Raw genomic sequence first — 15,219 nt, 5'->3', positions numbered from 1 at the left:
CCTTCTGACAAGCAAAGTCAGTGGGAAAGGCAGATTTATTTAACAACCGTGTTATAAATTTAACTGCAGTGGTTCACTTCAGTGGTGGGTTTCAACCGGTGTTACCACCGGTTCGCTTCGCGCAAGCACATTGAATTTCAGAACAGCTGAGGCACGGCAATCCACTCTGCCGCGCTTATCAGCTGGACTAAAAATGAGCGAATATAGGTAGGTATAGCGCAGGGGTGGGTGGGAGGGCCCAATTGACGGTCAGAGCGAACCGGTTCGCTCTCACCTCACCATCTTCGCTACCGGCTTGTCTGAACCGGGAAGAACTGGTAGCAACCCACCACTGGTTCACTTTACAACTGTGGCAAGAAAGGTCATAAAATGGGGCAAAATTCACTTAATAAATTTTGGGCTTAATTGTGGTTGTAAGTCGAGGGCCATCTGTACTGAATCCATGTTTGCTGTCCTTCTGTACTAAACTCTTCCCTACTTAATTCAGAGATGCTTTTAACCCCTACTCAAAAGAAAAGTCATCTTGCCCATGAATCCAAAGCCAATAATTTCATCTTGTTTATTCCTTCCAGCGTTTCATTATGATCCTAACAGAGCATTTAGCACGAACTGAAGCAGGGGGGATTGATGTAATTACACCTTGGTACAAGAACTGTATAGAGAGGCTGCAGCAAATCTTCTTACAGGTAAGTCTTATCTATGTCAGAATGCATGTGGTTATTGAAAGTGAGATTATCTAGAAATCAAATCTTCGCACTGTTGATTAGCAATTTCTCCATAGCAACTTGATTCAAAAGCCTGAACAGAGTATTGTCATTTTGTAATGTTTTGTTCATTATTGGCCCAAATTGAGCTTGGATTTTAGCTGTATTATTTTTGTTGTTTTCTTAGGTAAAGCTGTGTGCATATGTTAAATCATTTGTAGACTTATTTGCTGCACACAGATACAGAGGAGAAGACAATGAATACCTGTCTGAGATGAATGTGTCAAATATATTGTATAATTATGTGTATAGCTGGTTTTATATCATTGACATGCTGTTACTAATTAAGTCATAGCACTTTCTAGATCAATATTAGTACTTAAGATCAGACTAATTTTTTTTTCTTCATTAGAAATTCAGTCAACACAAAATATATCTGTTATTTGGGACATTTTTATCTTATTTTTCTGATATTGATTTATTTAATCAATTTATATGGCTGCCCACCGCACAGATGTGACTCTATGCAACTAACATATTAAAAAGGATACAAAGAACAGTATACATCAGAATACAAAGAACAAGACATCAAAAACCTATGATAGTAGCCAAGAGCAAACCCAATAGAGGTAGTCTTTGACTTATGACCATTCATTCAGTAACCGTTTGAAATTACATTGATGCTAAAGAAAGGGACTTAAGTCCTGTCCTCAAATTTGTGGCTATTATAGTGTCCCCTCAATCACATGGTAAAAATTGGGACATTTGGCAAGGACACTGCAACTTCCTCCACCTGCCTATGTTCCCTCCCCAATCCAGCCTCACTGGGTCTCAGTGGGCCTCCTCCCTGCCCTCACGCCTTGCTCCACTTACCTCTTCCAGAGATTGCTTTTCTGAAAGAGTAGCAATAGCACTTAATTTATATACAGCTTCACAGTGCTTTACAGCATTCTCTAAGTCACAGGTGTCAAACTCGCTATGTCACATTGCCATCATGGGATGTTTTTTCCCTTTGTGGAGCTGAGTTGGGCCTGGCCTGCATCCGGCCAGGCCCACCCCAGCTCCGCAAAGCATCCGGCCCGCAGGCTGCCAGTTTGACACCCCTGCTCTAAGTGGTTTACAGAGTCAGCATATTGCCCCCAACAATCTGGGTCCTCATTTTACCAACCTCAGAAGGATGGAAGGCTGAGTCAACTGTCAGTCAGTGAGAATCGAACTGCTGGCAGTCGGCAGAATTAGCCTGCAGTACTGCATTCTAACCACTGCACGATATGTACCCAGCTGATGCTGGGTCTTTCTACAGAGGCACTTCACACAATTCTAGAAGTGGGTTCCCCTCTTGCAATGTCTCGGAAGGATGCTATTTTCCAAAATTATTTAAGTTCTGGGAAACAAAAATAGTATATAGAAGCAGCTCAGGAGACTGTTCCCTGATTCAATGGGAGGGGCTCAGAGGAAGGGAAGGTAAAGCACAATCAGACTTGTAAGATTTATAGTGTATTTTTGTCTAGTTCTAATCTTCATGTGGAGTCTGTTTCTTGATGTGGTCCTGATTCAAGGAGCCCTAAGACTCACAGCCAGTTACAGGGTTGAGCTAAATCCTATTTTTCCCCAACCACAGCCTCCAGACTCTCTGATAGAACCACCAGTGGCATCAGTTGGTAGGCCAACAACAGAGGTGTAGATCTGAGTATCATTAGCACCCAGTTTGATACCCCACACTGCACTGTCAGATGACCTCATTCAGCAGCTTCGTATTAAATAGAAATGGGGAGAGTGCCAAATCCTGAGGAAACCTGCAGATAAAATGCTGCAGATTAGATCTCTCTCCCCTGACCGAAACCAACCTTGGAGGAAGGTGAATGATCAAGGCAGAACTGCCTTCCACTTCTAATCCCTGAAGTATCTAGAAGAATCCTGTGATCAAAGGTATCTATGAAGCTGCAGTAGAAGTACTTTCTTAACAAGCTTCCCCAAGAAGAGAAAATTGGAAATAAAATTAAAGTTATGGTACCCAAAACAATCAAATTTAGCAATGGCATCTTGAGGCAACATTACCTTTTTTAATCAGTGGTTCCACCACTTTCTCTTAAGAATAGATTCATCATTTATTTATTTATTTATTTATTTATTAAATTTCTATACCGCCCTTCTCCAATAGGACTCAGGGCGGTGCACAGCCAAGATAAAAACAAAGCATACAAAATTTAAGAACAATATTAAAATAATTAAATGTTTTGGCCGAAATTAAGATAACCCAATTTAAAATCAATTTAAAATTTAACTCAGGCCAGCCCAGCTTGTTGAAATAAATAGGTTTTCAGGGCCCGACGAAAAATCCGGAGGTCTGTTATTATACGTAACTCTGGGGGAAGGTTGTTCCAGAGGGTGGGCGCCGCCACAGAGAAGGCTCTCCCCCTGGGGGTCGCCAGCCGACATTGTCTGGCGGACGGCACCCTGAGGAGGCCCACTCTGTGCGAGCGTACTGGCCGGTGGGAGGCTATTGGTGGCAGAAGGTGGTCTCGTAAATACCCCGGCCCTAAGCCATGGAGCGCTTTAAAGGTGGTCACCAACACCTTGAAGCGCACCCGGAAGACCACTGGGAGCCAGTGCAGCTCGCGCAGGAGAGGTGTCACATGGGAGCGCCTCGTCGCCCCCATAATCCCCCGCGCGGCTGCGTTCTGGACCAGCTGGAGCCTCCGGGTGCACCCCAGGGGGAGCCCCATGTAGAGAGCGTTGCAGTAGTCCAGGCGGGAAATGACTAGTGCCTGAGTGACTGTGCGTAGAGAGTCCCGATCTAGAAAGGGGCGCAGCTGGCGTATCAGGCGAACCTGATAAAAAGCCCCCCTGGCCACGGCCGTCAAATGATCTTCTAAAGACAGCCGTGCGTCCAGGAGGACGCCCAAGTTGCGAGCCCTCTCCGTGGGGGCGAGTGATTCGCCCCCAATAGCCAGCGATGGCGTCAGCTGGCTATATCGGGACGCTGGAAGCCACAGCCACTCGGTCTTGGAGGGGTTGAGTCGGAGCCTGTTTCTCCCCATCCAGGCCCGCACGGCCTCCAGGCACTGGGACATCACTTCAAGGGCATCGTTGGGGTGGCCTGGGGTGGAGATGTACAGCTGGGTGTCATCAGCGTACTGATGGAACTCCACCCCAAAGCCACGGATGATCTCACCCAGCGGCTTTACATAAATGTTGAACAGAAGGGGCGAGAGGACCGACCCTTGTGGCACCCCACAAGCAAGGTGCCTCGGGGTCGACCGCTGCCCCCCCGTCAACACAGATTGCGACCGGTCAGAGAGGTAGGAGGAGAACCACCGCAGAACGGTGCCCCCCACCCCCAACCCCGCCAACCGGTGCAACATGATACCATGGTCGATGGTATCAAAAGCCGCTGAGAGGTCTAACAGGACCAGGATAGAGGAGCAACCCCTATCCCGAGCCCTCCAGAGATCATCCACCAACGCGACCAATGCCGTTTCCGTGCTGTGCCCAGGCCGGAAGCCGGACTGGAGCGGGTCTAGATAGACAGCTTCATCCAGGTACCGGGGAAGCTGTTGCGCCACCACACTCTCAACAACCTTCGCAACAAAGCGAAGGTTGGAGACTGGACGATAGTTAGCCAAAACAGCCGGATCCAGAGAGGGCTTCTTGAGGAGGGGCCTCACAACCGCTTCTTTCAAAGCGGCCGGCAGGACCCCCTCACTCAAAGAAGCGTTAACGATCTTCTGGAGCCAGCCTCGTGTCACCTCCCGGGAAGCCAGAACCAACCAGGAGGGACACGGGTCCAATAAACATGTGGTCGCGTTCAGCCGTCCCAGGACCCTGTCCATGTCCTCGGGAGCCACAGGATCGAACTCCCCCCAGATAACACTCTCAAGACCTGCCTCAGTCATCCCATCCGGACATACCCAGTCAGAGGCCAGTCCTTCCCGAATCTGAGCGATTTTGTCATACAGATACTGCACAAAATCCTCGGCTCGACCCTGCAAGGGGTCATCCCGCGCTTCCAGATGGAGGAGGGAGCGGGTCACCCTGAACAGGGCGGCCGGGCGATTATCTGATGACGCGATAAGAGCGGCAAAATAACTAGATTTCGCCGCTTTTATCGCCACTAGGTAGGTCTTAATATGAGACCTCACCAGTGTTCGGTCGGATTCGGAGCGACTGGTCCTCCAACTACTCTCCAGGCGTCTTTTCCGGCGCTTCATCTCCCTGAGCTCCTCGGAGAACCAAGGAGCTAGGTGAGTTCGGTGCCGGGTCAGAGGCCGCAAAGGCACGACACGGTCCAAGGCCCCGGCAGCCGCACTATCCCAGGCGGCCACCAGGTCCTCAGTCGAGTCATGAGCCAGAGTCTCAGGAAATGGCCCAAGCTCCATCTGGAACCTATCAGGGTCCATCAGGCGCCTGGGGCGGAACCACCTGGTCGGTCCCGCCTCCCTGCGGCGGGGTGCAGCGGTTAGAAAGTCAGGATCCAACCACATATCATCTTCTGAGAAACCTTAGCTAACCAGGAGCACACAGGTAGCCTAGCTAACAGTTCCACTTAATCAGCCAAACTTTCTGTCAGTCAAATGCTGGGCCCAACGGTGATTGTTGTCGTCTCTAAAACCTTTATTTACCCAGAATTGGCTTTTATTAGCTATGCCTCCCAAATGCTCATTTCAGATTCTAAATAACTAAATAAATGCAAGATTCAAGTCTGTCATCTAAAATTAGATGACCATCCCATAACCATTAGACAGTGGTACTGACATGGTTAAGGAAAGCTCTCTTAGATAAAGTTTTACATGGGATTAAATTAAGACTTTTTGTTTTATTTGTACAGGCTTGTAGCTGGAGATGGATTTCTGGAGTTAAAGTTTATGAATCTTATGATTTCTGTTTCTAATTTCTGTTTATTTTATACAGTGTTTTTATTGCCTTCATTTTACAGTGCTCTGGAAGTGGTAGGCTGATAGATATTAAGTAAATAATATTTTACAATGAATTAATCTTTTATTTCTGTATAAAAGCAGTTAGCATGTTATAAACCTACTGTTTCTTATTTATTTATTTATTTATTTATTTATTTATTTATTTATTTATTTATTTATTTATTTATTTATTTATTTATTTATTTATTGGTTCGATTTATATGCCGCCCTTTTCCGGAGACTCAGGGCGGTTTACAATGTGTTAAGCAATAGCCTTCATACTTTTGTATATACCTGCTTAGTAGGGCTTTTGCCCCCCCCCCCAGCGGTGTTCTTTTTTATACAAAGTCAGTTTATTGCCCCCACAAACCGGGTCCTCATTTTACCTACCTCGAAAGGATGGAAGGCTGAGTCAACCTTGAGCCTGGTGAGATTTGAACTTGCAGTAATTGGAGACAGCTGGTGTTACTTAACAGTGCTTTAGTCTGCTGCACCACCAAGGCTCATATGACACTGGATTTCATAATCAAGATTGTCCACTCTGGTTTTCCTGATGGTTCCAGACCAGGTTCTATTTTTAGTTGTGTTGACTTGAATTGCACATAGTGTATAGTATAGTTGTGCTGTTCCTATCATACAAATCAAACTTGCAGTATTAAGCCACAACTGGCAAGTACAAACAAGATACTAAAGTTTTTAAAAGATGGTTTATTTAACATGCTACGTTGTTTCCAAGCTTAACCAAAATGCTTTTTTGTGTCTGTAGCATCATCAGATCATCCAACAGTACATGGTGACCTTGGAGAACCTTCTATTTACAGCAGAATTGGATCATCACATATTGGCTGTATTCCAGCAGTTCTGTGCACTCCAAACTTGAATTACTTTTTTTTTCCTTTTTTGTACAGGACTTAATTTCATCTTGTTAAACTTAAGACTTTGATGGGAAAGAAAAGAAAAAAAATAATAATCTGAAAGTGTGCTGTGCTAGATAAGCTACATAGTGCTCAAATTTTCAGCAGTAGGGGCCTTATGCTAGTTATGATTCCGGGATGTTTGGGATGGAATAATGTGTGGATTTCTAAATTTGAAATGGATTGAATGTTGACTCTGCCATAGCCTCCCTTTTGTGCCCTCTTATTGTTGGTATAAAAGTTAAAAATAGAAGACAATAAATAGATGTGACTCTTTGTTTACCTCTTGCATATCATGCAGCAGGTTCCATAATGTGAAACAAGTTCAAAACATACGAATGTGTCTGAGGACGGCCTTTCTGGTGGTAATGCTCAAAGCTCATAAGAAATAGAAGCCTCAAATATATGAATGTTTAAATGGCCAAGTCTGCTAAGAACTTTTGGGTATGTTTGCTATCAAAATGAATTATCATGGTTGTGTGAAAAATAATTGAAATTATAACACTTTTTTTTATATTGGTCTAATGTACTTATTTTGGGTCACACAGAATAGAAACAAACATAATTACTGAAGCAACAATCCTTGCTGCTCATTTGTAATGCAGATATAAGTTGCATTAAGGGACTTAATAAAACCTATCAATTAGCCTGATCTGCCTTCCATAGCTCAAGATTGTCTGATTACTCTGGAGAAAGCGTATTTTTGTTTCATGGGCCTAGACCAGAGGTCTTCAAACTTGGCAGCTTTAAGACTTGTGGACTTCAACTCCCAGAATTCTCCAGCCATCTATGCTATGTAAGTTTGAAGACCTCTGGCCTAGACCAAGAAGACAACCAGGGCTGTTGTGCTTCTTTTTATTTATTTGTGTTTACTCATAAATTTGATAAGCCAAGTCATTAGATCAAGGCTGGCTTTGCCAATATGGTTATCAACATCTTGCGAGCAAGACATTTGAGAGTAACTTAAAGACCTATTCTTAATAGTAGAAAATATATATAGCTCAGCATTGAATTGCTGGGCTCTTAGTGTTCCCATTTATTGTTAATAGGCAAAACAGCACAATGAACAGCTAATGTCATCCAGCCAGTTAATGAAAAGCAAGTTCACAGACTGCTAAAGTCTACTCATTTACCAACATAGGCAAGGCCCAGATGTTTTCCCTCAGAATATTATGTGTTCCTTTAAGAAGAACTAGGTAGGGAGATTACATACTGCTCTAGCCTCCAGGGCCTCAAACTAACTTGGTCAGCTGTACATTCCTAGCAACTCTTCAACCCTCCCAGTAGCATTCTCCATGGCAATCGTTAGCTCAGTCTGACGTTTGGGGGCTTACAGGTTTGTGATTGTGTTGAAATAACACTAAATCAAAACCACACAAACCACATTTTGGTATATTATGTTCTCTGATGCAGCCACTATCTCCACAGCAATAAAGTTGCAAGAACCAAGTGCAAGGGTGTGTTTTCTCTATATTCTATAATGTATATGTCTATGACTTTCAAAATTGGAAACTGTTTTTTCTAACCCACAAACTATTGTAGATATATATATGAAAAATGTTAAGAATGCATGCAGTGATACAGATAAGCATTTAACTGTGTAAGTATTATACAGTTAAATATTTTTATTATTCAATAAATGTAACATTTTTTTTATAAAAGGATGATTATTATGCCTCTTTTCTACCAGATTTTCAGTTACTTCTGGATAATGGTTAGGGTATGCAAAATAGGACACAAAGAATGTGATCCATTACATAAACACTTGAATACAAAAATGCATTGAATGTAAATCCAAGCCGCACTACATCTTTTCATAGGTTAATTCATGACCACACGTGCTGCAGATCTTTCTGTACGTATCATCGCCAATCATTTCTTCAGCTCCATACTCATGTTGGTGGATACTTGTGTCTTTTTTCCATAAACTACTTCTTACAGCTCGCCGTAATTCTAATACAATAGAAGGAGCACAATCATTAAAACACAGTCACACACAAATAAAATCAATTAACCCCAATGACAGTCTGCATGTGCTCTGAAGGAGAGTCTAAATCCTAATGACTTCATTAATGTTCTGTTTTTGAAAGACAAGGTACGGATGGAATTGGAATGAATCTAGAATGAATCTAGAGTGAATTTTAAAGTCCATTAGAAAATGGTGATCATAAAAATCAGACACAAAAGAATATAACTCTTTCCCTGGATTTCATAGATTAAGCCCCTTAATCTTTCAGCCAGTGGGGCATCAGCCACCAAGAGTATGATGAGTGCAATAAAACTGGCTATCAGTAGAGGTTGGCTACTTGCAGAATTCCAATTTCCCTGACAATTCTGCCATCCTTCCTCCCCCCCCCCAAGTTAGCTTTCCTTTTCTTTTTTGAAAGGTAAGCACTAATAAGAGAACTGACTTCTAGTTTGATTTAGGCACAAAGTCAGCTGGGTTACTCTCATTCAACCAAAGGGAAACACATCATGGCAAGCCACTTCTGAAATATTTGAGCCAACATTGACTGGCAAGCTCTTTAAAAAGCTGCACTATAAACAGTTGTATCAACCCACCATTTTCACTTTTGAGTCAAATATACTGGGGCTAAGTGGAATCCAAGAATGGTGGGTTTTAAAAAAAATAAAGCTAATTTGTGTAGACTAGTACATTGTCCTTCGATCTTAAAAGTAGAGGGACAGGGAGGTTTACTGGTATCACTCAACTACAACTTGTAACCTACCTTTAACTTTTTTATCAAACTTTTTCTGTTTCATCTTCTCTCTGTTATCTTGGCGGTTTTCTTTAGCTTCTTCTAATGCTTCCTCACTACCCCAAACTTCAAGGGAACGTTTAATTACCTGTAAATGCCAAGCATCATTTGAGTAAAATTTAGGGAACTGGAAACAAAATCGTTAGATCAGCTAGGGCTATTGTATAGGGGCTACAAAAGCCAGGGGAAAGTAGCTGGTAACAAAGGGTTTTCTGTATGTGACCTCCTGGAGAACCCTGGGAGGCAGGGTTCTCCTGGACAAACCTTATACAAAGTAATGTCCCAGCCCCATCTTTGTGCTGGCTGCTGTTCAACAAGCAAGGGCTCTTGTTCTCAGCTAGCTGTCTTTAGCAAAGAATATAGTACTATCTTCACTTAGTACTATTTTCATTCAGTATCCCTGGGGAAAGGGTTGTTTTATTTAAGAAGCCATTCTTTTCATGGAAGAATAGCACTTCATACAAAGAAGTGGTCCCATTTACTCCTCCTGGCAATACTATAATAGAAATCAATGCTTGTGGGAAACAGCATGGCAATCGTGCAACAGATTCAGAAAGTCTCTGGAAGTAGCAACAAGATTAGTTCCACAGAAGGGTTCTCCAAATTTTTAGAACAGATTTTGCAGGTTACAAAAAGACCTCTTCTCTTCTCTTCTCTTCTCTTCTCTTCTCTTCTCTTCTCTTCTCTTCTCTTCTCTTCTCTTCTCTTCTCTTCTCTTCTCTTCTCTTCTCTTCTCCTCTCTTCTCCTCTCTTCTCCTCTCCCCTCCCCTCCCCTCCCCTCCCCTTCCCTTCCCCTCTCCTCCCTTTTGATAGAAAACTTCCCTCAGTAGAAAGGCACATTCTGATATAATTCAGCTCCCACATAACCTACCACCATCACCAACAAAAATCGAGACAGTTGAATCAGATAGTTAAACGTTCACCATGAGAAAAAGTGAAATGTTGTTTGAATGCAAGAAGTCATATCTTTGGAAGAAAAATATTAAGAGGACAAGATTCAATTACCTGTAGTTTTAAATAAAGTTTCATATCACCCCAGTGTGGATTATGAGGATTTTTTTTCAGAATGAATCTAAGCACTGGCTCTCTCTTGTCTAAATCACAGTCTTTGAGAAGATACTCTTGCTTTGCTTCAGTCCTTGTTAAGAGTTTATGTTTGTTTTCAACATCTCTGAAATGAGATCCCAATTCAACCTGAAAATGCATTCTATGTATTTGCATATATCAAATAATATACAGTATATGTTACAGCACTATCTAACCTAATTCTTAACTTTGTATTTTTATGTTCAGTGGTACATATTATAAGCACATCAAATATCAAGTTGGTCTATGCAACAACAACAACAAAAGCCTTGAAAATGATTTGGAAAAAGAGCTTCAAACTTTATAAAAACACAATTCTGTTTCCCAACTTCCACATGAAGCTGAACAAAAAAAAAAAAAAAGAACTTTAATGATCAGAATATTTAAATCACCTCTTAAATCACCTCTTTTTTCAAGCTTGTGTGGAAGCCTGTATAAAAGGGTGCATTAAATGAACATTAAAAAGCATGCTTGGGTAAGGTCAAACACTTCTTCCAAATCATTTTTTAAGCATGCACAATATTAATTCAATCACAATGTAATCTGAATTTTATCTTCAAACATTCCACTGGATAGAAATAAGCACAAATTTGACAGTTTAAAATGGAATCCTAAACACACTTACTAGAAAGTAAGATTTCCTGGGAATATTTTCCAAATGTGCATGCATCAATGCCATTTAATTAGGTGCAACATTTAAATTAGTCCCACAGAAATTAACAGGATTATTACAAGTGCTTAAATCTGTTTTGATTATGCTCAAACTTCTATATGTATCTATACTTAACTAACATTGGAAATATGTCCACAATGATGTATAAAGACAACACAATATACACAATATACTAATCTTAAATACATTTACGGATTACATTATATATATACTGTAATCTAAGTGTATTTGAGATTTCAACCTTTTAGTCTTTTTCTACATGCACCTTTATAAAGTAAATGCCACTGTGTTCAATTGAATATATTCTTGCAAAAGGAGATATAACATTATACATTCAGTTTCTGTTAAAATGTATGGTTTTTAAATTATTCATTTGCATAATATGCATACTACCAACATTTAGGGGGCTGGTATACATTTAAAAATATTTTTGATTATTCCTTTTTGATTATCCAAAAATACACTTGTTAAATGTCATTGTATTTTTTAATTGATTGTTTTGATTTGATTTGATTTGATTTGATTTGATTTGATTTGATTTGATGCTGCCAAACTCCAAATGACTGGGCTTAAATATTTATTTTTTACGTCGAGCTAGAAATTTTTGCAATACAAACAAAATGAAACCATTTGTTAAACACTAAATCCACTTACTTAGTCATTCTTAATCCACAGTAGCCAGAAGTCAGAACTGATTTGAATGTACAAAAACAAAATTGCCGTACCTGCAATTATCACATGTTGCCAGGTCAAAATGGTTCATGAGATATGAGTCCATGAATTCCTTCCCACATTCTTCACAGATTAGATAATCAAATTCTAATACTGGACCTATTAAAATAAGAACAGAAGCACAAAAATAACAATTTTAATGTATCCAATGTATCTTAAATGTATCCAAAATAGTAAAGTAACAATAACAAGAAATACAAACACACAAACACAAAAAATAAACTTTGGAATCTTGGAAATGACATTTCATTGTGTTTTATTCCCTTGAGAAAAAAATAAGCACTGCTTATTAGAACTAATAAGTTCTAACTAACTTGCTTTTCCAGGTTAGGCAAGCTGTGCTGTTGGTTTTATGATACTCTTTACCTTGGAAAACATGGGTTATTGTTCTGTAACTTTGAATTCAATCTTTGTATGCTGCCCAGAATCATTTTAAACAAATTATTGACTCAATAGTGCAATTTTTTTTCAATCTGGTGATCTCTAGACGTGTTGTCTCCATCCACATTCACTTTAATTCTCAGACAACTTTAAATTAGCAAATTTATATTCTTATTTAACCAATGTTGAACCTAGAATACTGCCTACATCAGTATGGACACACAGATATTCAGCAAGAACGTATGGCTCTTTTCCACTAAAATTTCCCATGTCTTGCTTATTCAGGCACTTATCAAAATAAAGCACAAATTACCAGGGGGATGCACAATTTTCTCAGTTTGGTGTCGATTTGTCTCTTCTTCCTCTTCCTCCTCCAGAAAAAACCCTCCTCCTGTATCTATTGTCTTTGAAGGTACTTTAACTTTTGAACTGCCTGGAAAGATAAAGTAACAATTTAATTGTGCACCTGTTCAAATAAAATGACTTTGTTTTGGAATGACTCTATAACATTCATTATATAAACTACTTTCAGTCACTGAAGAGACTTCAACACTTCAACACTTTTAGACCACAGTCTAGAAATATATACATTTACACATCTCGTATCCACCTCAAACTGATGCAACAGATCACATTTATAAAACAAACTGGGAAGATATGAGTGAGTCCATATATTCACTAAGCCACTGTTTATGTAATTACACTTCACTGAATGAAGCACAAGTGGCTGGGTTGGCCCCTCCTGCTAATAATATAATACAGAATGACACTGGCTTGGTATTACCTAGCAATAAGTCAATAATGTCAATGCACATTTTTTCTTCAGATGTCAATAAATTATCCTTCACCGTAGTTTGTTCCACAAACATTCTTCCTTAATAATATGGAGTGCAGGCAGTGAATATAAGTCCAATGAAAGGCCTAGTAAGGCAGAGAATATTATGGGATCCCGTCTTAGCTTCTCTGTGCAATCACCGCAAAAGAAGGTGGCGGCCCTTTTTACAATAAACTTATTTAATTTCCCAGAATGTACAACTTATTAGGGAGAGTCTTAAGAACTTCCCTACATCATCTTCTTCGTATGACTTCCTTATAAAGTACACAAACTAACAGGAGCTCTGTCATCTTGCCCCCATATATGGCACAATAACAGGATACGGCAAACCTTCGCCAGGAGAAGGGTAGGGCCAGTTCGCCAGTCTAGCTTGCCTGAGCATCAAAGCCCGCTGACGGTTCCTCTCAATCTTTGCCTTCATGGTCTCGGAGAGTGTGTTTTTTTCTCCTTGGGTAGCACTTGGATCCATGACCAGATTCAGAATCGCTCATCTAAAAATGGGAAGAGGGTAGACAGAGAATAAAAAAAAAAAATAGTTGAAGGACTACTAAATACCAATTTGAGCACGTTTAATAAAACGTGGAGTGAGGTGGGGTGGCATTAATAGAAAAAGTGCAGAGAAGAGCAACAAAAGATGATTAGGGGACTGGAGGCTAAAACATATAAAGAACGGTTGTTGGAATTGGGTATGTCTAGTTTAATGAAAAGAAGGTCTTGGGGTGACATGACAGCAGTGTTCCAATATCTCAGGGGTTGCCACAAAGAAGAGGGAGTCAAGCTATTCTCCAAAGCACCTGAGGGCAGGACAAGAAACAATGGATAAAAACTAATCAAGGAGAGAAGCAACCTAGAACTAAGGAGAAATTCCCTGACAGTTAGAACAATTAATCAGTGGAACAACTTGCCTCCAGAAGCTGTGAATGCTCCAACACTGGAGGTTTTTAAGAAGAGATTGGACAACCATTTGTCTGAAATGGTATAGGGTTTCCTGCCTGAGCAAGGGGTTGGACTAGATGCCCTCAAAAGACCCTTCCAACTCTTCTCCTCTCCTCTCCTACTTTGATGGGTGATTCTTGGGCTGTTTTATTGGAATTCGAACCCCCCCCACCAAAAAAATGCATTTTGCAAGGCTGCCAAGAAAACTGCAGAGATGCATCCCCTCTCCCAAGAGGCGGCATGACTGATAAAGTGAGCTTCAGTGCACAAACGTTTGTGCCCGATCAATCTCCCGAGGTTTGAAAATGTCACAACTCTTTGTCGTTTTTCCTTGCTGACATCAGCAAAGGAGATTTAGCAACTCGCCTCCCCGCAAAGGTTAAACCCGTGCCGCCTGTCAAACAGGGTGCCAGATGCAAGCAGGGACAGAAATTGGTTCCCACTCGGCACAACCCTCCTCTGACCACCATCATCACCACCCGCCAGTTATTCACGCCAAGGGGCTCCTTGCCCCCACGTAAATTTGGTCTTCACTTCGCGCGTCCCGCCTTGGGAAAGCAGGAAAATCCGAGAAGGACCCTCCGAGGCCACGACCACCGGCTACAGTACTCACAGGTAGTATAGATCTGGCTTCTTGAACGGAACGCGCATGCGCCGGAAAAGGCACCCTCTCTCCCACCCACCGACCGAAGTGTAATGGGGAGCTTTTGACCATAGACTTAAAAATGAAGAAAAGACCATCCTTCCGTAGATCGCGAGATTTAAAATAGCTTTTCAAGGAGACAGGAAGATTTTTTTTTATATTATTCTCAATTTTTTTTTAAAAAAAAATAGCCCTGTACAATTATCTTTATAGTGTGCAATATAAAGTCCGGAAGAGAAAGATAAGTTTGGTGTTGTATGATCTCAAGTGCAAATCGTAGCTGCGCTAAGAGAGTAACTGATACAACTGATTCAGGTTGTAACCAAGATCAAAGCCAATCTCTTAGGTCTCAGTAGAAAACACTTTCTCCGCGGACTCATATGCATGTCTTCAAAAATTGAGGCAGTTTCAAATTTGCAAAAAAGGAAGGACGATTTCGAAAGAGCAAGCACTCTAAATTTTCTCCTATAGTATATGTGTTTGGAGACGAGCCGCCTGGACTGCTGGGAGTTGTAGTTCGGCCACATTAGGTGTATAAATTGCCCAACCCAGAAAGTAAAGTAAGCACGTGGGGTTTTGACAACCGACAGCAGAGTGCGCTGAAACCTTTGCAAATTAATACCTTCTACTTTTATAGGAC

At 41.1% G+C, this 15,219-nt stretch overlaps 2 protein-coding genes across 3 annotated transcripts in view; one reads left to right on the top strand and one right to left on the bottom strand.

The window, feature by feature from the left end:
• Nucleotides 1-8,189, top strand: part of LOC139313113 (nuclear cap-binding protein subunit 1-like) — a 29,034-nt gene extending 20,845 nt beyond the window's left edge. The window contains exons 22-23 of the mRNA XM_070938494.1: nt 573-686; nt 6,387-8,189. Coding sequence (XP_070794595.1) covers nt 573-686; nt 6,387-6,500 — 228 coding nt within the window. The 3' untranslated portion in view covers nt 6,501-8,189. The remainder of the gene's footprint in view (nt 1-572; nt 687-6,386) is intronic.
• On the bottom strand, nt 8,114-14,615 carry XPA (XPA, DNA damage recognition and repair factor). 2 transcript variants are annotated; one of them, XM_070938495.1, is made up of 7 exons: nt 14,550-14,615; nt 13,331-13,491; nt 12,479-12,598; nt 11,778-11,883; nt 10,299-10,464; nt 9,264-9,381; nt 8,114-8,487 (listed from the first exon to the last, which is right to left on the bottom strand). In XM_070938495.1, the coding sequence occupies exons 2-7, from the start codon at nt 13,467-13,469 to the stop codon at nt 8,339-8,341; spliced, it is 798 nt and encodes a 265-aa protein (XP_070794596.1). In that variant the 5' UTR covers nt 13,470-13,491; nt 14,550-14,615; the 3' UTR covers nt 8,114-8,338. The 2 variants fall into 2 exon arrangements, with proteins under 2 accessions (XP_070794596.1, XP_070794597.1); XM_070938496.1 differs by lacking the exon at nt 14,550-14,615 and adding an exon at nt 14,454-14,472.
• Nucleotides 14,616-15,219: the final 604 nt, after the last annotated feature.

The sequence above is a fragment of the Pituophis catenifer genome, unplaced genomic scaffold (assembly GCF_029215685.1).
Source record: "Pituophis catenifer annectens isolate HBS135680 unplaced genomic scaffold, rPitCat1.0.hap2 SCAF_2, whole genome shotgun sequence".
NCBI lineage: Eukaryota > Metazoa > Chordata > Lepidosauria > Squamata > Colubridae > Pituophis > Pituophis catenifer.
The sequence above is the reverse complement of the archived record's forward strand: the minus strand, read 5'-3'. Positions and strand labels throughout refer to the sequence as shown.